Source organism: Corvus kubaryi, unplaced genomic scaffold, assembly GCF_017639235.1.
Source record: "Corvus kubaryi isolate FWS band 111438036 unplaced genomic scaffold, C.kubaryi_AGA036_p1.0 37322, whole genome shotgun sequence".
Lineage (NCBI taxonomy): Eukaryota > Metazoa > Chordata > Aves > Passeriformes > Corvidae > Corvus > Corvus kubaryi.
In genome coordinates this window covers 822432-850237 of record NW_024581101.1, presented here as the reverse complement: position 1 = coordinate 850237, position 27806 = coordinate 822432, and the positions used below count along the sequence as shown (strand labels likewise).

General features: G+C 41.6%; 1 protein-coding gene and 1 long non-coding RNA gene across 2 annotated transcripts; one reads left to right on the top strand and one right to left on the bottom strand.

Moving 5' to 3' along the window:
- Positions 1 to 379: 379 nt before the first annotated feature.
- On the bottom strand, positions 380 to 17043 carry HPRT1 (hypoxanthine phosphoribosyltransferase 1). Its single transcript, XM_042029149.1, has 9 exons — positions 16960 to 17043; positions 14919 to 15025; positions 13266 to 13449; positions 9556 to 9621; positions 8910 to 8927; positions 6542 to 6624; positions 4125 to 4171; positions 2204 to 2280; positions 380 to 1591 (listed from the first exon to the last, which is right to left on the bottom strand). Exons 1-9 carry the CDS (start codon positions 16984 to 16986, stop codon positions 1544 to 1546), a joined length of 657 nt encoding a protein of 218 aa, XP_041885083.1. The 5' UTR covers positions 16987 to 17043; the 3' UTR covers positions 380 to 1543.
- Positions 17004 to 27755, top strand: LOC121665196. Its single transcript, XR_006016273.1, has 3 exons — positions 17004 to 17076; positions 20057 to 20142; positions 26402 to 27755. It is a non-coding gene; the product is annotated as an uncharacterized LOC121665196 (long non-coding RNA).
- Positions 27756 to 27806: the final 51 nt, after the last annotated feature.

The window sequence follows — 27806 nt, the reverse complement described above, 5'->3', positions numbered from 1 at the left end:
TAGATCTTCCACAAATGTGGTCATTTGATCTGAATTACATTGTGTGAATTCATATTTTAGGTCTGCTATTAACATCATTTATATTAGGTCAGCTGTAATTGAGCAGGCCATGGATAGGCAGTAGTGTGCAGTACTTGGAAAAGTACAGACTCAAACTTCAAAACCACAGAAAAATCTTTCAAAATAGAATCTTTCAAAAACTCCATTGTGTATTAAGCACTGAGCAGCATTAAATCTGAGGATGTGGTGGGAGAATCCACATGCAGAAGTACAAGAACCAAAAAAAGTACAGGTGTGAGCTGGGCTGCCACATTCAGAACTGAACTCCACATGAACAGAAGTGCTAATGAAACAAACCAAAATGTTATTTACAAAATGGTTGTGGTTTTTTTGGGTTTTTCCCCATATGGATACGTTTAATGAACATAGAACCTCCACTCTTCATTTTTGCCAAGACAGAACAAAGGACAGTGCTTCAACTGTTCTCTCTGGAATCTGGTTTGGTTAGAGAATATGCAATTGTTTCAATATCTTCCCACAGCACTTTTATCATCTCTCTCTTAGACAGGATGACATTAACCAGAAGTTCTACAAAGGTAACAAATGTAGAGTCTGCCTTCACTGTCACAAACACTTAAAAAAATATTATTGAGAAGAAAATTTCAAGAGCACTTTAATATACAGAATGAGTGGGATAGATGTGTGGGGCTTATTTTAAAGAGACAGCCTTTATTTACAGTACTTTGCTTTGTAGATCTTATAAAGTAAACATCACAATACTTTTTTTTCCCACAAATATATTAAAATTGTTTAAATTTAAAAGGCAATTCCACAGACTGATGGATATTTTTAAAGGAAAAAAATCTAACGGAAGTAGGCAGCTCAACTAAAACTAGATTTTAAACATTCTGTTTTGTCATTCCATCTTTTAAAAAAAGAAAAAAGGAAAAACACACTTTTCACCCAGACTTCCTTTACAGCAATAAGGCAACTCCAGGAGATTTGGATGAGCTTCTTGGAGATTATAAATACTGTAACTGGCTGCGCCCCATGCTTTATAACACCCAAAGGTGCAACTATCCATTAATCACAATCACATCTGTGCATTAAAATATAAAACTTAAATTACAGATTTAAAAAATATTACTAATATACTTCCCTATCATAAAATGTTTTATATTTACAGTACTTGAACTATTTCAGTTCTGGGTTGATGAGGTTTAAGCAATTTACCACTGCAAGAGTTAAGACTCTGGAGCTCACAAACAGCACAACCCAACCAGGGGCAGCGATAGTCGGTAGAGTCATAGTGCAAATCAAAATAAGGAGTGCAGAACTGCACTAATTGTTTACATTTCTAGAATATAAATGAACAAGACAAGCTCTTATATTGTACATGCAATAAATTACAGTAAGCATATGGCAATGGGGCTGGGGCATTCTACAAGTGTAGCTGGTGTACCAGAGCTGAAGCCTGTCAAAGATAGGACTCAGTAAACAAAACATTTCAAAGCTCTGTTGACACAGCACTTGAACTCTGCTTTCATGCTTTGTACTTCTGCTTCCCCGTCTCACTGATCACACAGATATGCTGAAACAAAATAAAATAAAAAGCTCCTGTTAGGAAAGTATTGTAAGAGACCAACATTTGACATCAATAACAAGCTTCTGAAAGCAACACAAGTGTGCTGTACACACTTGAGGAGGAAGAATCTTCGGACACTGTTTATGCAGAAAAACATAGGCCTTTTTTTGGTCCAAAAATCTCACCATCCCCTTCTTTCTCCCCTCCTAATTGTCCCACCCACTGTCTGCTAGGTCTGGTGAGACCCAGATGAAGAGTTAATGATAAAAAGAATAAAATATGAGCCCTTCTTAACTTCTCCCCAGGTCTCTCTTCTTTAATTCTGACATAACCAAGCAAATGCACTTGTTTGTTGCAGACATCTGGTGAGACAAGAAACTTCACACAAACTTCACATTATTTCAAAGCTGGCAGTTGTGCAGCCTCCACTCTGCATGCAGCAAAATAAATTTTAGTTTCATCAGAGCTCCAAATGCTGCCCTGCTGTTCTTGGGCTTGTTTGCATCACTGGAACATGAAGCATGATTTACAGAGCAGGGAGAATGATGTAAGGAGATTTCCCTTCCTTCCTCCTCCCCAGTTTTAAATGGAGAAAACCATACGGGAAAAATTACTCACGTTCAAATCTCTAAAGTATTCATTATAATCTAGGGCGTATCCCACAACAAATTTGTCTGGCACTTCGAATCCAACAACTGAAAAAGATCATAAGTCACCAGTGTGTTAGAAAAGAACTTCCTAGAGTTCACTAGACCTTTTTACAGAGACAATATGGAATTTTATAGCTGTAGATTGTAACTCATTTTATTTCTTCCACTTAAGTACCCTCAGATTAATATTTGAGCTATTTTACAATTTTAACTTACTTTGTTGATTTATCAACTAAAGGAAATTAAATAGATGTATTTATTGGTTTCCACACAGCTGGCTGGTGCTAGCCTGCAAGAAATGAATGGAAGCTCTTAAATTTAGTGACAGGATAATATTATGAGAATGTAAAATCCCTTGAAAACATCCTCTGACTTATTTAGCAAATATGTATGAAAGTGCCAATGCTTCCTGGCAGTTCCTAGATGCCTGACATGCCAGTGCAGCAGCAGTGGACTGGTGAGCACAAGTCCCCCTCACAGCATGATTCCAGAGGCAGCACCTCTGAGAGCTGGACCTGCACTCCAGACAGGGCTGCAGGAAGGGTCATTTGCAGGTTTCAGAAACAGGTGTGGGTTGGCTGGTTTGGGTTTGCTTTTGGCTTTTGTTTGTTGCTGGTTTTTGTGTTTGGTTGTGATTTTTATCTTCAAAAAAATCTGCCTAAAAAGAGGACATCAACCATTCCAGATTGTCTGAACAGCTGTAGCAGGACACTTTGTCAGGCAGTACCAGTCCACCCTGTCTACACACACTATAAAATGACCCAAAAAATTAAATTATCTAAAATATTAAATTTCCAAAGGGCTTTTTCACCTCATGCTAAAATGAAAGACTCCTGAGCAGGAAAGCTGTGTCTTTTTTCTCACCCTGGCTACAATGAGGAAAACAGGGAGATAAATTATGCTATTCAAATAAAAGGCTGCATGCACTTTTGGAAAAACTAAGGTGATGTTTCACACTTACTGGGCCTCACAATACAGGGATAAAATGGAGGCTCAGCCATTTACTGCCTTGTTCTCTGCTCCTTCAGAGTTCACATGTCCTGCTCTGGACATGTTGTCTCTGGGGACAGACAGCAAAACAAGTCATCTGCTGCAAGATGCTCCAAAGGCACCATTAGCACAGCTAAGCCCATAATGAGATCCCAGGAATGAGAGGTGTCCTTGAATGAGGGGAACACCTCAGTGAAGCCCTGACATATTGTACAACCTTGGAAAGGAGGAGGAAGAGGATGTGATTCTGCTGCTCAATCCACTTCACTTCCATAATGAAAGTAACAGGAATTTAGCATCTGGAACAGGGCTAAAACACACAGCCCTGCCCAAAGCAAAAGGAGCTGTCACTCTCCTACCACTGTCTGCTGTGGATGCTGTTCCTTCACTAGTAGTCTTGGGACAGACAGGAGAAGACAAGAAGGGAGTAATTCAGATGCCCAGACATAACCAGTGCCAATTTAGGCATCTTATCACTGTAAACCTGTATAAGACCTGCTACCCTGTGTGGTCCTCCCACATTCCTGGGGACAGCCAAATGGCAGGAGGTGGCTAGGCTAAGGCACACAAATCACTCCCAAAAGTGTCAAAAGGTGAATCCAGCAGATTCCACTGACTGAAGCATTTGACTTTGTGCAAGCTGAGAGAATCTCCACATAACAGAGGTGTAACTTAGACCAAAATATCAAAGTTTGATTTCCAATATATTAAAATGTTACAAATCCTGATTAACTATCTCAAAATACTTTCCAGATACTTAAATTATCTAAATAAGAGCAAAATCTATCAAGAATAATTAGTGAAAAGCTATTTGGATCATCCTTGGACTTTGAGCAAAAGGTTCACAATACACTTGACATACTTTTAAAAATGAAAAATGGTTGTCAAAAGTCACTTACAGTCTGGCCGATATCCCACACTTCGAGGAGTTCTTTTTACCAACAAACTGTCAAATAAAATCAATGTACAACTGAAACATGGAAAAGCACCACATACAAATATATAAGACTGTTTTGATGACAGAGAAGCTGAGTTAGGCCTAAGTGTGCATAACTGACAGCATAATTACACATATTTTAAACCATTATTTTACTTGCAGGTACAAATTATCATCATGACAAAATCAAAACTTCCTAGAATCATGAATAGTTCATGATTACCCTAAAGGATAAATAACAGGTCTGCAAGGAAAAGCCTGGGAGCCACTGATCTGGATGGATTTTCACTGTGAAGAATGACTTAATGGGATTTTATGTATGTTAGGAACTTCAGGTGCAATTTACCTTGCAGGTAAAGAGGCAACAATCTGGGATGTGGCCCAAGAAAAAAGCCCAACAAAAGCATAAGTTTTACGAAGCAAAAGTTCAGCTGCTTGAATGTAACCTCAATTGCACTTGTGCAACTTGTCCTTAACTGGATTTCGCTGGAAGTACTAATTCCCCCCATAAAGAAAATGTAATTGATTCTGGTGATCAGGGGATACAAAACAGCTCCAGTTTCCTAAAATTAATGGTCAGACGGGTAAAAATCATGGAGATACAGAGCTGGGGGTACTGTGCTAGAGAGAAATGCCCTGCTACTTTAGTTTCATTTGCTCATTATTCAGTAGAGCACTTCTACCTCTTGTTAAGACAATCCCACAGGCCTGACATTTGTCTGTCTGGGAAACAGAGAGAAAAAGAAAAGGTGGTTGATGGCTGAATGTGAACAGGACCAGCATAACTCTGTACACTGAGTACAGACCTCCTTCCCTCCTGGATCATCCCTGAAGATGGGGCTTCATTTGCCACAGTCACAGTTTTGATTTTAGCTTCTGAAACTTCTAATTGGGACACTTAATTTTTGAGAATTGCTGTAGGATTTGATCAAAGTAACCCCAAAATCACACTAGCATTAGTTCATATCTCCCTACTGCAACTACTTAATTGCCAGAAGGAAATTAAATAAAAAACTAAAAAAAAAAAACCCAACCCAATCAACAACAGCAACGACAAAACAACAACCAAAAAATTAACAAAGAAAAGAAATAGAAGAGAGAGAAGTGAAGCAACTAAGAGAACATAAGACTATCTAGAATGATCATGTTTCCCTAATCAGGTCTTTGGCAGACCCAAATTACTGCAACAGATTTAAAATACAGGAAATTGGTCTTTGAACATATTATATTATATTATATTTAAGATTTATGCTGTAGTGTTACAACACTTTCCAGTGACACATATTTAAAAACCAGCCAGGGAGAAATCCACAAAAGCCTCACCTTCAGCAGGTCACCTCCAGAGTATCAGCAAGAAGAGCTGTTCTGGTAAGTCTAACAACTGCTTTGACATTGTTATGGCAACACAAGTGATTAGATATTACACCCAGCTCTGCTTTATCTCTAATCCCCAGCAATCATTATGCTTTTATTGGAAAATACACAAGCACAACATAGCAGTGCAACAGAGGCAATTTAAAAAGGAGTAGAAGGGATGTTGATACTGGTTAATAATACAATATCATCCTCAACATTTCTTGTTGGTTGCAACTTATTTAATTATGAAATGTTTTGAAACTAATTGATTAAAGGTATAAATAAGTAGAAAAGCCTGGAAGAACACATGGGTGGCTGACTCTAACAGAATGACCTCTAAAGCTCAGCTGCACTATGCACACTACACACTCACTCATGTTAGACAGCAAACTAATTTAATTCTACAATTAAAGAAGGAAAAATAGAAAAAATGTCTCCATTGCACGAGTACACCACTGCAGTATAGTGAAGTTGCAGTTAGTGCCAGCAAAAACAAATATCTTTGGAGACACGCTACATACAGGTGAGTGACAACCACTAATTTTTCTTATTCCCCCTTCTAGCAAAAGTCTACGTTTATGAACTAAATTTGTGTTGAAAATTCCTCTATCAACTTGAGAGGGTCATTCTTTTAAGACCAAAAGATTTAAATTCTTTTAGATACTTCTAAACGTCAGTGGTAAAACCCCACAAACCTTACCATAATATGATAGGCAAGAGGTGTTCCAGGCATGCACAAGTTATTCCCTTCTGAAGCACAGAAATTCTTCCAGCAATAAGACTGGAAAGAACAGTGCTTCCAACATCCTTAACATATATATGTGCTTATAACAAGCAAAACTGCTTTAGGAGTTTTAACAAGTAGTAACTTCAACAGATTACATATGACTCCTGCAGAAATGTTCCCTCCTGTTTCTCTTTCATGGGAATGTGTTCTATATTTGTTTTCACTCATTGGTTTGGTTTTTTTTAAACTCTGTGTCCTTCTTAAGGTGAAAACCAGCACAAATAATCATCATTTACCTGGCTACCTTCACCATCTTTGGATTGTACTGTTTAAGTAGAGAGAGCAACGTTTTCATTGTTTTACCAGTATCAATTATATCCTGAAAATAAAAACACTCATGTAAGACAGAATATTAAACATGTCAGACTAACACTTCCGAGTTTCTACCACCAAAATTGCTCATCCACAGCAGCATGAAAACATAGCAAACTACAGCCTGTAAAAATGCTCACAACCAAATCCAGGTGACACGAAACACAGTGCTGGGCTTACACAACCACGCTCAGTAAAGTAATCACACACACTAACAAGAGCGCTTAATTGTTGTGGATAACCATGACTTTGGAAGCAGTTGCAAAACAAGCAATTACTGCAATGACCTTCTTGGCTCCTTCTGGAGATTTTATGGCTTGTGCTCCTTGAAGCAATGAGACAATGTTTAATTAGAGTATGATAAGAGTAATGTAAGTCTTGCTGTTGAGCTCAGTTACAGAGTATTCAACGGGAAGAAAAGCAAGAAGGGAAAACAGGCAGAACAAGCTATTACTGCAATTAAAGGAAAAGGAGTACAATTTAGTTTACAGAGCCAAAAAATACTTGAAGAAATTGCACTGGAAAGTCTGAGTGCAATTCTGAAATCTAAAAAACTAAAATAAACGTTGACACATCATTTTAATCCCATTCACTGCACATATAAATAGAAAATAAAAAGAGAATATATGGCTTGAAACTGAAACATCAGAAATGGCCTCACTTGGACTCAATCAATCATACCATCTTTAGAGGGACAGTCCTTGCCCTGGCCTAAAATCAAAATCTATTTGAAGTGAAGAAGGCAGACAGCAAAGAAGCAGCAGTATCCTGGTTTCAGCTGATTTTCCCATGATTCCCAATTAAAATAAAAATCAAGCAACAAACTCAACAGTGCACCTGTCAGCATTAGTATTAACATTCAATGCTTTTAATCATTAAACTCCAGAGAAGTTAAAAGATGTGAAGGTATACAGATAAAAATCAAAGTTGGTAAATAAACAGAAGCAGCTATTTCCATGCTCTAAGAGAAAAGCAGAACCTATTACTGATTTTGTGTTGTGTGATGAGCTGTTTATTGGAGATGAATCTCCATTTTGTACAGAATTTTTTTGGACATTAAAGGAATGCAGTGTAGAAAAGCCTAGTGTTCAAGACATTAAACTTACAATAGATGTGCATTTTATCACTTGACAGTTAAAATGGTGATCAGTAAGTGTTCATATTTGACAGTGTGTAAGATGAGTCACTGGACAGATGATTCACTTAACAAATAAAAAACTAACCTAATCTAAGGATTACATTCATCTGAAATGGAGCAGATACATAATCAAACACATCTGCCTATCTGAAGCAAAATATACTTCAAAGGACATCATTGATCACACAATGACTGCTGTATACGTACTATTTTGGTAGGAGTTTCAGAACTGAATGTGCTTCCTGTGGAGTAATACAAACTTCTCAAACTAAGAAAATAATACTTAGAAACATATTTTATGAGAGGAAACATCCTTTCCTTTGGCTGATGAATCAGCTGCCATAGCTGTTTCTTTGCTTACAAACATGCCATTTCCATTATTTGGAGCCTTAACACATTATTAGATTGCAAATCCACTTTTCCTGTCTACTGCTGCTGCTTCCCTATCCTGAAATTGTCAATTGTATTCAAGGAAAAGTGATACTTGCTGAACATCAGCAACAGTGTTCATCAAGACAGAGGTATGAAAGCAAGAATTAAGCAACAGCACCTACTAGGCAATAAAACTGAGCGGTACTGAACCTGGTATCAGCCAGAGAACCATGACAAGACAGAGGAATGGGAATTCAGCACTTCCAAAATGCCCATTAAGAATTAGGATTCTCTGTGTCACTATTCTCTAAACAAACTACACACAGGGAGACTGGGTTTCTATGTTTTTCACACACTTTAGGATACTCATACCAGGAATCTCTTTCTACCTCTGCAGTTTAGTTTCCTAGCTTGCTGTGATAAACCCAGAACAATAACACGCTTAGTATCACCCTTATTCAGGCTACTTTTTCAAAAAAAAAGAAAAAAAAAGGGGAAAAAAAAAGACATTTTAGAATTGACAAAATCTCAGAAAACAGAAAGACAATACAAATGATTTTAGATGGATGTTTTCCTGGTTTAATATAGCAATTGAATGCAATCTGAGAATTCAAAACACAGCTTAGTTCAAATTCAGAGACCACTTGCAAAATTCAGGCCTGAAATCAGAAGCTGGAAGCCTTGAAACCAGAAACTGTAGGTTTTGCAGCTTAATAACAACTTCTATTAGAACTCTTTTACCTGTCACACATTAGAACTTCAAAGTGAAACACAGTACTTACTTCTACGATCAAAACATTCTGGTAGGAAGAAAAAGAAAAACAAATCCATTAGTATCTAAACAATATACAATTTCTTATAAATCTTCATAACTAATTTTCAGTGCAGTTAAATATCTGTACTACCATTTATGTATGTTTACATTTGTAATAGCAACTGCTTTGTAGTTTAACATTTCTGATGCTGAGATTCTTCTTAACAGTTCAGGTTAAGTACAGTCTTTGAATTATTCAGACTTTGAAAAGTCTAGACATATGCAAAAGAGATCCAAATAGAGTCTATACAATTCCTATTCTTCTAGAGAAGAGTGTACTACTGCAGAGACGTACAAATCTACCATACCTACATCCTTTACATTGACATACATGTCTTAAAAATCGTATGTGTGTAAGGAGAAGGGGAAAGTGATGTGTTCTGACAGAGCAGGAGGCAGTGGTGCTTTAACCCCTGACATTTGGCTCAACGATCTCCATAGAATCACTGGAGAAAAGCAGATTCCCAATTTAGATTCTCCTATTTTCTTCTCTTGTCACTGCCTACGATGGGAACCTCTGCTCCTGACATGGGCTGCACCTTACACCTCTCAACAGTACGAATCCCACCCACTCTTTCAGTGGAACACCAACATAGACACACAAAGAGCTGTACCTTTCCAGTCAAGGTTGAGAGGTCATCTCCCCCAATGACTTTGATATCTCCAGTTGACTGATCATTCTAAGAAAGAGAAGGGTGAACATTAGCATGACCAGGATTAAACTGATTTTCTTCTTGCAGTAAATGTCAAAACTGCGAAGTACACAACTAGTTAATGTTAAAGCTTTCAGAAGCATGGCAGCCACAGCATCTCTCTAGGAACAAAGAAATTACAAGTGATCAACTTCAAAGATGGTATTGCAGATTAAAGACTGACTGTAAGAGATTTGCATCAACACAGGCATCATCTCTCATCTCTGATCATTATATACACATATGCATCTAAAAAGCAAGGACTTACTATGCATTCTCTACAGATAAAGAAACAGGACAAAAAGCACTTTGGTTTCCAAGCTACAGGATGCTATATAGCTGGTAATTTACATTTTAAACTTTATGGCTTTAGAAACTCTTGCTCTGAATAGGAATAGGCAATCATAACAAGAATTGTCAGCAAACAAGGCACTGATTACTATTTAGAACAATAAGCTACAAAAACAGCCAGAAAAGCATATGCTTAATTTACAACCAATATTGGTAACAAATCAAATTAATTCTTATACAACTGAACATCAACATAGGTACACCATCACTACACTGCATTTTGCTTTGGTAAATCTAAACTGTGATAAAAACATAAATGAACTGTTATATAGGAAAGTTAAAAACAGCTGCTAGGAATGCCTCACAAATTTTTGCAGTTATTAAACTCACTCAACTGACTTTAAACCTTGACAGTGTCTCACAGTTCATATTAGATGTCATATGCAGGTGCTGAGTTCCTGAGCAATGAAAGGTTGAAAGAACGGTTAAAGATTTCTGACACTGGTTGTAACCAGATTTCCACTGGCAAGAACTTTGTTTAATAATTAAGCAATGTTTTAATTTTAATGTTTTAATCTTCAGAAACCTTATTTCCAAGTTCAGTATTGGTAAGACTTTAGTGCTTCATGGTTTAACACATAGGGGTTTTATTGTTTAGATCTGTTTTCACTGCCTCCCTCTTGTCACTGCTAGAAAACAATAATGTTTTACAAGATTATAACTCCTGACTCAAGTGACTCCAAGATCACCTTTTAAAGTGGCGTTATAAGTTCCTTACAGTATCTGCTGTAAGGTTTAGCAGAGACCTTTCAGAATACTGCTATGACCAGTCTAACCAGAGTTTACCACGTACTCCACTGAAAATCCCTATTTTCCTCAGCGCCAGTGCAACACATCCACTGTCTTTTGGCTGCCCTTCAAGACTATACAAACAATGTTTGTTCATTTCCATGCTTAAATGCAGGAGACTGGTGAAAAGCCATTTTTCTTGTAACACAAACAGAATAAACTGTTTGTCAAGAATACTGAGAGCTGGATCTGATCGCAAACACTATCTTTCCATTTCTTAACAGCTTGCCAGATCATTTAAATTCATCCATAAGGACTTGGAAAACTGGAGTTACAAGCAAAGTTTAATCATAGCTTGATCATGTCAGTATTCTTAGAGAATTATTTTGGGTGCAGTACAGTATGAACTTTGCATTGCAAACAAAAACCCCCCATATGCTTGTAAATATTAAATGATCAGTTTGAAACAAGAATAGAACTTCAATTACATCAATTACAGAGCCATTACAAAAGTTCATCTGCTTCATTTATGCAATCAGGGTATTTTTAACATTTTTTACCCAATCTGTAAACACAGGCAGCATGATCCAGTAATCACATTGAGAGACAGTGACAAGAGAGTTGAAAGCTTCAGTTTCAACTGTCCATTACAGCTTGTGATGGTTTTCACACCACTGAACACAGATCCCTTCATGTGGCAAAGCACAAGTCAAAACTACAGAGCAGATTTAGCATTCTGACACTATTACTAATGGAAGACCCAGTCAAGCTGGCCACGATAGGATAATCTTATCCAGTCTATTAAGTTATGCAATCTAAAGGACCTAAATTTGGATATTAATAACCACCTAAGAGAGTCTACAGAAAAAAAATGCTCATGAATAGTGTAGTGGAGGCAACATGTAACAGCACCTCCTCACTCATTCAGTCTTTGTACTGATTTTTTAAACAAGCTAAGTAAGTTATTGGAAGTGTTCCTTAACGGAGAAAGCAGAAGATACACAATTTCCCCTCCAAAAAAACCAGGTGGAAGTCATCATTTCCTATTCTTTAACCTACTATTCGGTAATTGAGACATTCAGTTTTCTGCAGCTTTTACAGGCAGAACATATAGGCATGTGGGGGCTTTGGGGTGAAGTGGACTGGAGGCAGGAGTCTCCCCTTTTGGGAGACACAGAAGAGGCTCAGACTGCACTGATTTTAACACAGTGCACAGGCACAAAGTGCCTTGTGAGATACAACCAAAGGCTAGCACGAGCCCTTCTGCCCAGCCTTGCATTCTTGTTAAAGCACATAACTAAATTAGTGCCTTGTGCTCTGCAAATGTGAGTGTGGTCTCCAGGTAACCCCTAGACAGGCAGCTGTGTGTGCGCCTCGGGCAGCCAGGGCTGCTTGTCCTGCAAAAGGACTGGACCAAAGCCCCACACAGCTCTTGGCTTTGTCATGATACGTTAATAGAGAGCTTGACAGGAATCATGGATTTATTAAAGCTCTGCAACAGCCCAAACTAAGTCTGTAAATAATTCCATCTTGGATGTCACAGTTTAATGAAACAAAGGATGAGAGTGATTTTTTTCAATTCAGTTATCTCTGTATTTTCCTGCTGGTCTACAACTGCAACAAGTAACCCTGACTTCAATGCAAAGCTGCTGATACAGAACAAACAGCATAACCTTGTGAAACAATGTATTCAAACACTCTAAACAGAAACAAAAAAATGTCATTATTTCCATCTTATAGATGGTCTTAGGGAAAAAATCATAAATTTCTGAAATCCCAAAAACATGAGACTTGGCTGTCAGTAAGCTGGAAATCATACAAAGCTGACAAATACCTGCTTCTTCCCCTGACCTGCACAACATAACCCTGTGCTTCCTTCTATAAAACCTAAAAGTTAACTCGTGTTACAGAATGTTCTGTTTCCCTACAAAGTTCAATACTTGTGTTCAGAATCAAAATAAATTCTTTCCCTAAAAATCTAAACCCAAGGAAACCTATGCCTTGTCTTGTAAAGGTAATGCCATATTCAGAGGTTATTAATCACAAATCTAGGTTTATGTATCTAGTGTTCCCTCATGATCAAATACAATTAATTTTGTTCATTGTTTGGTTCATCCAAACAAAAATGAGATAGGGAACCATTTCTGCACCTTTCAAGTCATCCTGTCCAAGAATGATGTCTGGGCCATATAAAAACTCCTATAATTAAATTTTTGTAATAATAGTTGCAGGAGAATTCTCTGTATTAGTCTAGAGCCACAGCTTTAGAGATGGGGTGGAGGGCAGAGAGGAAATTGTTGAACAAATAAAGGACATGTAAAGGGTCTCTCTCCTCTGCATAATGATTTTACTAGGGTGAGGAGATATCAAGGTCTAAAAGAAAACACATTATATAATAAGGTAGAGAAAGAGTAAAATGGCTTGTGACTCTTAATTCCCTTAATTATTTGTTTAATATTAGCATATTAGGACAGTAAAAATATTAAACCACCTCTGTTAATAATTTGTAGTCAACTTAGCTAAAAATTGCACAGTACTGCATAGATACTTACACAATAACTCTTCAACCTAATGAAGTCGACTGTCATGGGGATTGATTTGTCACTGTTTCTGTTCAGGGCTTTGATGTAGTCTAATAAATCAGCAAAAAATTTATAGCCACCCTTGAGTACACAGAGTGCCACAATGTGGTGTCCTCCCATGCCCTTCATAATTTCTCGTGCCAGTCTCTCTGTCCTAAACAAAACCAAGGAAGAGTGAGCTGTCATAACATTTCATTCGTTCACCATAGCAGCAGCATTTGATACTCCTAGCAGCAGCAAACACATGCAGCAAACTTGGAAGCACATTTTGCTTGGAAATATTTGCCCACCACTTCAGTCACTTTTACACGTTACTGGTCAACAAAGTTTTGCTTTTCAAGGTTAATCCAACGGTAGTACTGCCAAATGCGCTTGTTTTCCTACGTCACAGGCAGCCAAAGCAAACCTTAACACCCTGAAACTGTTTCACTGTCAGATATGAGACATGAAGGTGTGTTTTCTCCTTCCAAACACAGGTTCAGCTTCCATGCAAAGAGCAATGCAAGCTAACACAACTCTGAAGGCAGTAACCCTCACCAGCTGACGAGCAAGAAAACTCTCAAATTGTAAACTTAAGAGTTTATGTTTATTTGCCAAATTAGAATGCCAGAAATTTGTCTTGAAAGCAGAATACAATACCAGCAAGGCATGCAAGAGAACACTGCACCGTTTTTCTGCAATAATTGTTTCTAAACTTATCTTGCCATTTATTTTAGAAAGCATGGTCTGCATTTACTGTGTGCCAGCTGACAGCAGGTTTCTCAGAGAAAGCCAACCATTATAAACTTTGCGTCAATTCCTTAATGAGATGTACTTTGTCCAATTTTTTCCTCTATATGGACTTCCAGTGTAAAGTTTTAATATTTAAAAAGAAAGGTTTTTTTCAGGTATGTTCATTGTATCTAGTCAAACAGAACCATGCAAAATCTAGACACATTCCTGGTCACAAAATCCCCGAAGACCCACCCAGCACCACTCATAAAAGGCTTAAATTCACTGAAATTGTTGTTTATCCTTATAAAGGAAATTAGCAACTTTCAAACACAAAGTAGAACAAAAATGTCTTGTAGGCTTATGAACACATTTATGATCACACAAGATAAAACTTGCACAGCACATCACAGATTTCAGCAACCACAGAAGTGAGAGACTGATACTTGCAGAGGATAATGTCTTTCTCAGAAGGCAGGAGAAAGTTGGATGTTATTTCTCTACCACATGACCATGAGAAAGTCTAAAATGATCTGATTAATAGTTTACTTTTATTAATATCTTATGGAAATTCAAGAGACTATATTTTCAGACTGAACTGACACAACAAAACGTCTTCTAGTTAGATTTTAAGAAGGTAAAACATCAAAGAAACACTGGAAACAACGTCATAAGTTGCTACATACTACAAAATTTTGCTTGAGAATTATGACCAATTTTCAAAGAATAGCATGACTGCAAATGTACAAACTCCTAGAAGCCAAAAAAAAAAAAAAAAAAAAAGATTAATTGTACGTTCTAGTCTCTAATTAAATATAATCCATTTAGACAGTCTCCAAGCAGCAAAATTATCACTGGAGGATGTTTATTTCAGTTTCATGCAATCAGTGTACCGTCTGAAGTCAAACAAACCTGTCCATGATGAGCCCATGAGGAATATAGACTTTTTCCAAATCATCTGCATAATGTTTAGGTATGCAGAACAAATCCAGGTCGTAACCTTGTTCATCATCACCAATCTGAAAAGGAAATAAGGTGAGATTTCTACAAAGCCATATGGAAAGTCTGTGCTGAGAAACTTCAAGTCCTTTGCTTTATTCAGTAAAAACTATCAAACCCATGAGTAAAACCGATCAAACCCAAAACACTCAACCACCTTACTTCCCCCCTCTCTGAAAACATCAGTCACACTGAACACAGCGTAAAGTGTAATCTAAGAGTTCACAAGGGTTACTTGAAATACCGTGAGTTGTTATGCAATGCAGTGTGTGAAAGAAAGTCCTACAACGTTTTCCTCCAGTGGAGAGCAGGAAAGTGAAGTTACTACCCCTCAGTGAAACTCTATACTCCATTACAAAAATAATCAAGCTTTTTAACCCCTTTGATTTTCCTAGTGTAATGCAAAACCGGCATCTGCAATTAAGCAAGCAGAGGTTCTGACATGGACACCTTCCTAATCTCCACAACACCCAATCACAACAAAACACACGAGCTAGTTTGCAGGACAAAGAGAGCTACGTGAGCATGACAAGTTATGCTGCTGTGAAGCAACCCTGCTCTGCCCACCGTTTCCAAAACAGGGAGGTTCAAGATCATTCAGAATCTGAAATTAAAGCTTTCAGCAACCTGTTCCACATGGGCAAACTCCCTGTATGAAACAGCCTGCAACACTGGCAAGTGCATGTTAATTAGGACAAGGGATTAGCATACATACATAATGACACCAAACGCTGCTGAGGTTCAGGGCACACTGTCACACCAAGCAGTCTTCCTTGAACCCTAACCTAGCTGCAGCTAGAAAACGACGTGGTTTTTTAATTACTTCCCTCTCTGGTTATGTAGCAGAACACTACTAAGCAAAAAGAATTTCAGAGGGAAAACAGAAGGTTAGTGCTGATAGTTCACCAGGGCAGGTATTTTGAGTATCCATTTTGGCTACCAGTACCCCTGCAGGACTCAAATCTTGTTTCAGTGCCTGTGGAAACACTTACCTGGCCAGTGATCAGCCAACTGTTTACATGGGGGTTTTGTTGACTAATTTTCAATATGTATTTCATCTGGGGAATTTTAGTATTATTTCACCCTCCCATCCAAAACTGACCCTGTGTGAGCTACACACACACAGCTCGAGCTTATGGTCCCTGCAGTCCACAGCAGGCTGCTATTTTAAGAAATGAGGCAGGTCCCACCAAAATTCATGGGGTTTTCCTTTGGTCAGACCCATCGTTATATCCAGCGTGTCTACTAAACCTTCCTTTCTGCATCTGGCAGGGAATGGGCCCTTCCTACAGGTTTTACCAGGTTTTTTATGGACTGCAGGGATTTACTGTCGCAACCTCGAGGCCGTCACAGTCTCGGCCATCAGACACCGCACGCACTTCATCAGCACTGGCACTAGCTTTAGAAAGATTAATAAAAATGAGCATTAAGCGCCTTAGCAGATGCTGCAATCACGCAAAAATAATGCAGCACAAGACGCAGCTCACACACGTGGGGTTCTCCGAACCGGAGCCTCCCGCACGCCGCGAACAGCAACAGGAATAGGAAGTTGAGCCGCGCTGGGGGAAGTTCTTCCACCTTCGCCCCGGAGGCGCCAACGCCGGCTTTGCCCGCCGCCCTCGGGCTCCGGATCCCCCCGGATCCCACCCCGAGGGACCCGCGGCCGCTCCGGGAAGGGACGCGCCCGGTCGGGGACAGCGAAGGCAGCGACGGGCAGCCCCAGGCCCGGCGCCGGGAGGCCGGGGACTGCCCTCAAGGTGACTCCGCGGGGCGGCGGCTCCCGGCGCCCAGGGACGCCACACGCCGCGACACAACACACGATACGACACGCCACGACACGCCATGCCATCCCCCGCGTTCCGTCACAGATCACTGTATTCCGGGGGGCAGGCGGGGGATAGTGGCCCCGGCGCCCGGCATCCCCCGTCCCGCGCGCGGTAGCCCCCGCACTCACCACGATGCAGGGGCTGGGGGTCGCCATGGAGCGCGGCCCCGCCGGCGGCGGCTGCGGGCGGCTCGGAACGGTAGGAGCGGGCGCTCGGAGCGACAGGAGCGGCGGCGGCAGCCGGCGGTAAGAGCAGGCGGCGCCGCGCCCGCAGCGGCCCCGGCGCCGCCTCCGCGCCCTTCGCGCTCCCCGCCCTCAACATGGCCGCGGCGGAGCCGCCCTCAGTACCACCGTGCAGCGGCTCCGGGCGCAGCAGTCCGCAGCCCCCGAGGGGCGGGGAAGAGGGGACACATCACCGGAGGTGTTCCCTCGCCGGGGCTGTTCCCATCCCAGCAGGGTGCAGGTGTTTCCGCCCTGTCCCACGCCCCCACGCCTGGTCTTAAGAGTTGAGCCTCCCGCAGCATGATGTGCTGTGATCCCCGTCCCCTCAGGATGACATGGAAAGGTGACAGTGCTGTGGCCAGTTCTGGACCCCTCAATTCAGGAAGGGCATTTGAGGTGCTGGAACGAGTCCAGAGAAGGGCAACGGAGCTCGGGAAGGGTGTGGAGCACAAGTCTGATGAGGAGTGGCTGAGGGAATTGGGGGTGTTTACCGTGGAGAAAAGGAGGCTCAGAGGTGACTTTATCACTCTGTACAACTCCCCAACAGAAGGGTGTAGCCGGGGGGAGTCAGGCTCTTCTCCCAGGGAACCAGAGACAGGACAAGGGGACAGTCTTCAGAAAAGGTTTAGGTTGGACATTAGGAGGAATTTCTTCACAGAAAGGGTGATTAGACCCTGGAATAGGCTGCCCAGGGAGGTGGTGGAGTCACCATCCCTGGAGGTGTTTAAGGAAAGACTGGACATGGCACTCGGTGCTGTGGTCTGGTTGACAAGGTGGTGTTGGGCCATAGGTTGGACTCGATGATCTCGGAGTTTTTTTCCAACCTAATGGATTCTGTGCTGCTTTGACTCCTATGTCCAGGGGTAACACAGTGGCTAGCTGCTGTCATTCCAGAACCAGGGACAGGGATGCACATCTATCAGATGTTCACATCCATTGGAGGGCTCCACAGACAGAGGTAAAATAATAAGAAAGCATGGACAGTTCCAGTGGTCTCAAATGGGAAAAAGAAAAAAAAAAGTGTCAACTTTTCCTGTATGTGTGGACAATAAGGACAATTAAGGACAATATAACAATGCAAATGGAAAATCATGATTTCTTATATTATGTAGCAGCTGAAGACTTTCCCCTTCTTTCTCTAAGGGGTGGAAACCAAGTTTTATTTTATGATGCATAAAATCTTGGTGTCAAGAAAAGGATAATGATCCTTAAAAATAACTTTACTCATAAAGAACTGTAGCAATCACCCTCTGATAAGCATCTAGCATTATTACTGTTGGCTCAGAAAACACGATTAAATCAAATTAAGTGTTCCTTTGTACGAAACAACTAATTTTAACTAAGCAAATGGGCACAATCCCTCGTGAGTGCTGCATTGTTACAGCCTGGGCGGGTTAACTGGAGTGGGAGGAAGGAGCCTTTATCAAGTTGTCTGGAGCAGCAGAATGAAACCACGCCCTGCAGCTAAGGGGTATCGGGAACGTGTCATAGCTGGACTGTTTCCAGAAGGCCAGGAAGAACAGCTGCCCTGTCAAGTTCAGGGAGAGCCTGACATTAGTGGGCAGTGGGCAGTATCTATGGAGAGACTCTGCAACCTCAGAAGAATTGCAGGATCTGATTTTATTTTAGTTACTGAAGACATTTCTCATTAATGACTAATATCAATGTCTGCCATTAAAAGTAGCATCCAACAGCACCTTTCTGATGGCATGCAGGAGTTGTTGACTTTACTTCCATGCAGTTTCTCCCCAGCAATCAAAACCATTAGTCCTATTTTGGCCTTCTGGGTGAGCAATTTCTTTGTTCCTCCTGCCAAACAGCGCATTCCTGGATCCAAAGCATTTCTGGTCCCGCTGGTACCCCATTATGGAGGGAAAAACAGATTTACAAAAGCAAAAGTATTTGCTGATATTACAGGAAGTTGGTTAGATGAGATCACCACCAGATTTAGTAAATGACTGGTTCTGCTCTCCCTGGTACGAGGTCACTGAGGCTTGCGGAGCAGGGTGAGGGAGGGGGTTCAGAGGTACCTGGGAGCTGCACGTTTTCTATCTAGATGATGCATAAGGTGAGAAAGCCAAAGTTTTGATTCCTCTGGTATGCACAGCTTTTTACAAAGCAAAATAATGTAACAAATGTGCAGAGTGTTTTGTCTCTGAGTAGACTCTTGATTTCGTAATTATTTTGTCCTCTGTTGCCAGCCAGGCATATCTCAGTGCTCAGGCCCAGTGAACCATGCCCTGTGTGAGCATCAGTTGTAAATGATTTTGTTAACAGACTTTTAAAAACCTTTCCTGGTAACCACATGTCCTCAGTGGTGGGGTACCTGGAGGTAGCAACTAAGTATTCATCTTCTGGAAGTGCCTGAAATGGTGTGCGCTGGGTCAGACCTTCAGGTCAATGCCCACTCACCAATGCCCTGCTCTTCTCCCCATTTTTCCCTCTCAGCTTTGCCATTGCTAGCTGGGTGACTCACAGAGAATTAGAATTCATCTGCTGATTTCGTTTCACAAAACACGTCTCCTAAAAAAAGCAAAGAGTACAACCAATATTCAGCACATTAACTAGACCAGTAGGGCTCCCTTGTGACCAGAAATTTGTCTGTGCAGACAGAATGGGGGGAAAAAAGAGAATTCCTGGGATATTACCCAGTCTTGAGAGGAGCACCACCATTTTTAATGGAGAGGAAAACCAAAAAGAAATATCTGATTAAATGATATAGAGAGCATTCACTAGAATGTGAATTTAGCGCACAAGCATCCCATCTTCATCATGGCTGCAGAGAAATCCCTCCACTCTGATTAGTAGTTTAAATAGCATATAATTATTTTTCTAGCCAAATGTTTCAAATGGGAGAGGAAGCCAGATGTACAAAAATATAATTTAAAAAGAGACACACCCTTCCTAAGAAATAGGGAATAGATGTTGTTCGTTGCAAAATACCTTTTAAAATAATGTTCTTGTTCTCTGTCTTGTTGATTCCTGTTAAAATTTGTCATCACAGTGATTCTCAGTAGTGACACTCTCCATGGATTTTGGAAAGTGGTCCCTTATCTACTTACTGGTTTCAAGACTGGGATCTCCTGGATGGTAAGAGTTTATCAAGTTTTCTCTCCCAACCCAGCTAATAAGTGACAATTTACTTACCAAAACTAAGATAAGCAAAACCTCTGAACTGATGTACTTCTCTGGAGCTGTAGATAACTTCCTTTTTTTCACTAAAAGGTTTTCACAGTCCAGGATGGAAGCTGAGGGAATTACAGACATTTTGCTCTTTATTCAGTAGTGCACAGACTGGTCAGTGATACAAAAATTACACAGTTAATACAAAACACTCAGCAGTGGCTGATCACAAAATGTGAACCATCTTGAGAAACGCAGCCTGGATTGTTGCAGACCACGCCACTCTTTGGGCTGGTATTTATGGCATTTACCAGCTTTCGTTTGCAAGCATCCGTTAAGAATTATCCCAGTGGCCCTGGCTCAGCAGAACCAGACACGCAACAGTGTCTGTCACAACAGTGCAGAGAGGCTGGCGCTTGGCACTGCGCTCACCCACCAACACCCGGAGCCCTGCCCGGCGGGAGGGATGGGGAGCCAGCCTGCTGCAGAGGGCCAGCTTGCCTGAGGGCCCACAGAAACTGAAACAAGGATTATTTAAATGGCACAAAACAAGCAAAGGCAGATCCCATCACTGAAGCAGGGCATGGGCTCAGGGCTGCCAGACTTGAAGCACAACCCTGTGCTGTGGGGCCATGTCCCCATGGAAGCACCTGAGACTTTGGTAGCCCAAGACCCACGGCCACGACTGAGCACGTGTGGTGAACCTTCCATCAGCAGCTCTGGGGTCTGGGCTTGCTCCTCTCCCTGCTCTCCAGAGACCTTGTTCCCCGGCACAGGAGAGCTGTGAGAAGTGGCTTGGATAGAGAGGAAGGCACATCTGAAATCCAGAGACCTGCCTAAAGGACATTGTGTTTGTTTGAACCTGTCCTGACACAAGGGTTGAAGCCTGAGCAATGAAACTACCAGGAAGGTATTTTTCTTTTTTCTTGTTGGAAACGGCTGTTTTCTGAGCTCAGCTTGACTCACTGGATGGTGTGTCCTGATGGAGTTGCTGACTGAGTAAGAAAATAAGAAGGTTCTTAAACACAACGACAGCTCAGTGCCAGCTGCAGAGCCACTTTCAGAGCTGCAGCACCAACCCTTTGCTGTATGAGCACCATCCCTGCTGCCAACACGAGGAGGACATCAGTGTTTATCAGCCACTGTCACGAGGAACTACAAACCCCACGTGAGGACATGGTAAAACCCAGGCTGACCTCCTTCCACTCCTCCCACACCTCCATTGACTGCAGCATGGCCATTCCCACCCTCAAGGAGTTACCCGAGGTCCCCCGCAATCCCTTGCAACAGCAAAGCAGAACAAAGAGCAGGGCCATGGCACTTAAAACAATCAGATTCCTTCCTTCACTGTACAGCAAGGAATAGTGTGAGAGAGGTACATTTTTCCAAGGGAACCTCTTCTGCTTCCCTCATTCAGCAGCACTTAGATCAACAAGATACCTGGGTGACACAAAATATTCTATGTGGCACATTTCAGTAAGTAGACTATAAAGTAAACTCTACCAAAACTCTACCAAACTGTAGAGTAAACTCTACCAAAATTAACATGGCTGATGGCAACCACGTTACCCTGCTGATTTTCTCAATATTAAATGGTCTCTGGGAGCACAGGAGAGGACAGATGTCCACATCGCAACATGCACGTGCAGCAAACTCCCAGGGCTACACAGGAATAAAAGGGCTTCTGGGAGATTGGCTGTGCATGGGAAGTGCTTTTGCTGAAGTCTGGCAGCTTATTTTAGCCAACAATTTAGTTAACACAGCCTCAGTTTTTTCAGTCACTCCTTAGATGGAGGCATGAAGCAAGAAACCAAGGGGACCCTGCAGCAGGGCTTCAGCCCGGCATATTTGCACTGGAAGCTCATTTGCACACACCTTCCACTGAAGCCTGAGGGAAGGCTGGACTACTACAATTGCAGGTGGTTGGTGCTGACAGGTCCTCCCACTAGGGAAGGGAATTGAGGGAGAGTTGTGGGGTTCTCCCCCTTGCTCAGTTGTTTTCAGAGGAGTGAACAGGTTAACCTGCTTCCACCAGGCACCTGAGTGCAGGAGCTGCCTGCAAACCCCAAGAGCATTTCTAAAAAGGTGTAAAACACTTGCTGTGTCGCATGTCTGACAAGAGGTGTCTGTACAGCCACAGAGGTGACCTAGGTGCAAGGATTGCTTAAAAAACCCCAAACATGGAGCCTGTACACACCAGCATGGAAAAAGGGGCCAACAGGTGTGAGAACAGAAACTCGAGAGAAGGCAGGAGGTGCTGGCAAGGCTGTTTGAGTAACAGGGGAATGTAGATACAAAAATGCTGCTAGCAAGGATTTTCTTGCTATTTTCTAAGTCCGTGAGAGACTTTTCTCTCTCACAGAAGAGGTAGCAGAGTTATGTAAACAACCAAACCACCTGCAACCTTGAGAAGTCTTGTTTATGGTACAGTAGAAAAATATTTTGACAATGGATGTTTTAGGATTTTAGCCAATCACCCCCAAGGGGTGGCTGATCCTTGTCCAATTAGACTATGAAGAAAAAAGTCTATAAAAGAGTCTGTAAAATAAATCAATCAATCAATCTTGCTGCACAATTCCTGCCTGCTGGATCTTCTCTCCTCCTTCTCCCTACAGCTGCGGGACACGGTGATATACCCTAGGACCCAGGCCTGCGGTAATAGGGGAGAAGGAAGAGGAAGAGCAGCACAGAGCACAGCCAGCAGCCTGATCAGGTAACTCGCTGACAAGACAGAAGGGCTGCACTCGCCAGGGCTGGTGGATCCAGCTGGCACTACCTCAATGCACACTAAGCATCAGGTGTCAGGGCTCACATGCCAAGGCCCCTGCCTCCCATGCAGATCCTGGCAGCAGTTCAAGTAGCTCAGAAATATTCTCTGGGCAGATTAAAAGGGAAGTGGAGATGAGACAAAAGTACCAGGCTGGGAGGGAGCTGCACTTAGGACTCCCCTCTCCTTTGTAAGTCTTGAGTTGTGTGGTACAAACTGGCAAGATTGTAATTCAGATCCACAAATATGAAATGCTGTTCTAGGTGCAAGACTGGATGAGATGCCTGGCAAGGACAGAGTCCAACAGTTCAGCTGAAGAATGCTTTTAAAACTCAGTTTATATTTAAAAGGGAAAATAAATGAATTTTTAGAGTCCTAAGCTAAAAGACCAGGCAGCAGGAGCTAGAATTCCTGTTGTCTGCCACTCCTCAGAACCTGCTTGAGCCAGTGGAAAGCCCCTTCAGAAATCTGTCCTCAAAAAGCCCCATGAAACAGGGGTAGGAAAGGGGAGAACTGCTCTCAAACGACTGCCAGACCCCATAGCAAGGAGAGAAAAAACCCTTTTTTCTGGGACAGAGAAAACAGGACCTCACCTGAACCCTCCCTCCAGACAACTAGAAAGCTGAAGGTCCCAGAAAAATAAATAATCTTGATGCTTTTTAAAGCTGTCTGGCTGCAGATGCTGACCCGACTTAGTGAACAATGTTTTCATGTACTTGCAGAACAGAGCACCTGTGGCTGCAGAAATGTAAGATATCATGAAGTGCTCAACAGAGATGACAACAGGAGAATTTTGCTCCAAATAACACTTTTTTTTGCCAAACCTCTGCTCTTATCTCTTAATTGAAATCCATTCCTCAAATTGTAAATCTCTGATATCTGATGGGCTAATACAAGTTTTGCACAGTGATAGCATCAAGAGTTTTTTAAATTTGCCAAGGCTTATCAAAGTCTCAGGTTGCTTGGTTTCTTCAGAGCCTGGAAAAGTTTTCCAAAACTCAGTTCCCTGCTGGTGTAAATATTGTTTGGCAGAATTAGAAAGGCTTTCCAAGGGGAAGTGAGACAGACTGGAGCTCCTCTCTCTTTGAACCCCTGCCAAATGCATCTTAAATTACAAACTTAGACTAGTGTGGTCCTGCTCTTGATGAGAGTTTAAAGACAATGTAAAACACAATGACACTGATCTTTTTGAATTGCCACACAAACCAGATAATTGGATACAGAGGATTAAAATAAAAACTGAGTATTTGATAATATAAAATTGAGAGGGAAAAAACCAGCTATGCTGAATTACTGTGTTATCAGTGATTCTTAATCATTTTCATAGCTGAAAATGACCCAGAGATTTAATTAGTCTTGGAAAATATTCTTCCTATAAAATCATGATAAAGGAAAATGTGAATCATGTTATGTCTAAACAATCAGCAACTACTGAAACAAAGGAAGCTTGATATAGAAACTGGAACATCAGTCTTCATAGTCAAAATGTACAGAAGAATGTGACATGACTTATTTTAGGGCAAAATGTTGGCACTAATTTGCAGTAAAAACACTGGAAAATATGGCAAACTCAAATAGCTTGTAGGCTTCAATGCCTGAATGAATCACTTCTGTCATTCAATCCAATTGCCCAGAGTCTTGTGTTTATTCTTTTTAAAGTAGTCTTATTTAAGGAACCAACCCTTCAGTTTCGTATCACCACACTGGGATTTAAGAATGTTTAATTAACAGCAATTTGGAGAATTTTAAAACCTTCTGCACCTCAGCTACTGCACTCCTCACTCTGCAGGAAAGCACTTTTTGGATGCATCACCTGAGCATTTCAGTTTTAGATTAAAGGCCTCCTCCCTGTATTGAACTTTGCAGATTCCAGCGATTGACAGCACCAGTCTCAACCATGGTTTAGGTTAAAAAAAACCCCTGACCTAAGATCCTGAATAAGCTACCTGCACAGTGGAAGAAGTCGAAATTGAGACAACACAGCAGGGAATAGTAAAATTAAAAGCATTGCTAACTGTGCTTAACTTCAGTGACTTTCTGTTTTGGAGAGGTATTTGGGCTTAAAACGCTCAGGCAGCTGCATGGCTGCCTGCCAGAAGGAAGTTCACAGCAAAGCTGTTTGCACAGCATCAGCCTATTTTTAGTGTATGGTTTGGGAGGGAGTTTCTTCCTCCCCCTGCCCCAAGCCTCTGAAATGCTCTTCACTGGCAGGCAGAACCTGATGGGAGTCTTTGCACAGGAATATAGAATTTCTTTTGGCCAGCAGAGTAAAACTGGGTCTTGCATGTGTGCCAAGCAACCTGCACATCTACCCAGGGTATGAAAAGCTGGGCAGCACCAGCTCTGGTTGCTTTCTTCTCAGCTGGAATGTTGTTTTAGGAAAAATAAAAGCAGAGAACTCAGTTTAAACAAAGTAAGATACCATCTCTGGCAAAAATTCAGATAAAGGTTTAAGATTCCTGCCACACTAAGTGGTTAAGAAAGCAGCCACTTCAAACTCTGTATCATCCCAGTGCACATACATACACAATTAAGAAGTGGTTTGTGTGCACTAATCCCACACATTCATATGAAGTACTGCTGTCACTTTGCTTATTCTTGCACAACAAAAATGTACATTTAAGGTGTGGGATGCATTCGCTCTGAAAGCTGAAGTACTCCCAAAAATTTGAAATGGAAGCGTGGAGAGTGCCCTGCACTGGGCAGTGTCGGAAAGTTTGTACTAACTCTGCAGACGTGGGCAACACTGCCAGTGTGTCCACAGATGTTATTACTACAAATGTTATTTTAAAAGAAGGGATGAAAAAGGAAACACATGGCAGTGAGCCCCAAGGCTGTGCTCCAGAGCTTTGCCAGTGCAGTGTTTGCTCCAGAGCAGCTCTGACTCCCTCGCAGACCTGGGTCCAAGAGGGTCACAGAGCAGCGTACAAACTGTGAGCTCTGCACTGCCCTTATCCCCTGCACCTCCAACCCTCGTCTGCACCAGCCCTGTATCATGCCCACTGACTCTTCCTTTAAAATCTCCAATTCCAGAGATTCCACAACGTGCCCAGGAAAGGTATTCCAGATCTTTGCTATTCTTGCTGTCAAGGCCAACCGCCCATTTGGATGTCTCAGCTCAGTATCTCCTGTTGTAATAGAATCTCTTTTCCTTGTCCTACCTGCAGCAGTGGGAGAAAGTGTTTATTTCCTTCTTTGCACCTACCTCTAACTGATTTGAAAACATCTCTCCCATCACCCTGAAACCAGCCCAGTCATCCATCCTGTCACCCTTCTCACTGCTTTTCTCCAGTCATCTCCAGCTGATCCCTATTTTGCAGGAAGTGCAGTGCCCGCAGCTAGATACCATGTTCCAAAAAAGGCTTTCCGCTACCACGAGGAAAAGGGACCACGCCATGTATCTTACAGATTACATTCCTGTTCATACATTCCGTAACAACATTTGGGGTTTTTTTTCAGGAACAGGATGCTGTTGAATCATGTTCAGCTGGTGACTGTCTATAACCCCAGGAGAACTCTTCTGCACAACTGCTACCGCAGCAGCCTGTTCTGTCCCATCCTGTATTTGTTCAGCTGATCGCAGCTTCTGCTGAAGTGTACAGACACGCATTTGTCAAATCCATTGCTGGACTTAGTGCATCACATGCTAATTCTTTTGAATTTGTCAAGTTCACTCTGAATTGTATTTGTCTTCTGCTCAGTCAGTAGCTAGCTCAAGTCTGCTGCTCCCTACAATTTAATCAGCATATGCCATCCAAGTTGTTAATGGAAATACCAAGTAATCTCAAATCAGAGCGGAACTGCAGAGAATCCCCCTCAATATATCCCTGCAGTGTGAATTCTTAATAATTACTCTGAGTAGGGTTTTCCAAACAGTTTTTATAACCTCACTTTTAAATTGGTGTCAGTCCACATTTCCCTGCTATCTCATGTGAAGTCATTAGAGTTACTTGAAATAAAGCTGCACTCACTGCTTCTCCTCTACTCAAGGAGCTTGTTAACTTGGTGCAGATTAACAAAATTTGATCTTTCTTTTAGACACTCACTGGTAAGTTTCCCTTTTCCATTAATTTTCCAGTTTAAACTATTAACCCTGAGTTCTGAGCAGGCAGGAGGAAGCAGAGACAAGATGAGCCTTCAGAGGTTACAGCAATCCCTTTGTCTCTAATGCTGGGAAGTAATTTACCACATGGGGTGTCCAACTTAGGCACGAGGACAACTACAGTTGTTGTGCTTGTGCTGCAATCCATTACACAGGGCAGAGTAAGCAGAGCTTGTCTAAGTGAGGACCTGAGAACCCTCAAAGCATTCACTGCTCTGCCCTGACATCACACAACACAAGGACAATCAAAGTCTTTTCCTCCTGTGCCTATGGGTCCCTCCCTACTGCTAGATTTCAGTATCCGGCCATTCCAGTGAGAAATCACATCCATGAAACAGACAAGGCTATCCCACAATATCCTGCACTTGTTTCAAAGATCTCAGGTAACTGGATTAAACCTCAAAAAAAAAAAAAAAAAAAAAATCCAGCAAATAAAGTAAACATGCATCCAGTAATAATTTCCACGGCATCAAAACCTGTGTGATGAAACTACTCCCAACATCGACTTTGGTAACAGAAGCCTTGAATACCCTTTTCAGGAAACCTTTGCAAAGATGGCTGTGGATCATCAGCACCATTAATTACTCTCTGGGATTGTCCTGTGCAGGGCCAGGAGCTGGACTTGATGATCCTTGTGGGTCCCTTCCAACTCAAGATATTCTATGATTCTATGACTTCATCAATAAAACCTGATCATTTGGCAACTCTTAACTGCACATGATGCTGGACAATTTTTTCCTGACATTAATTCCTGTGCAGACA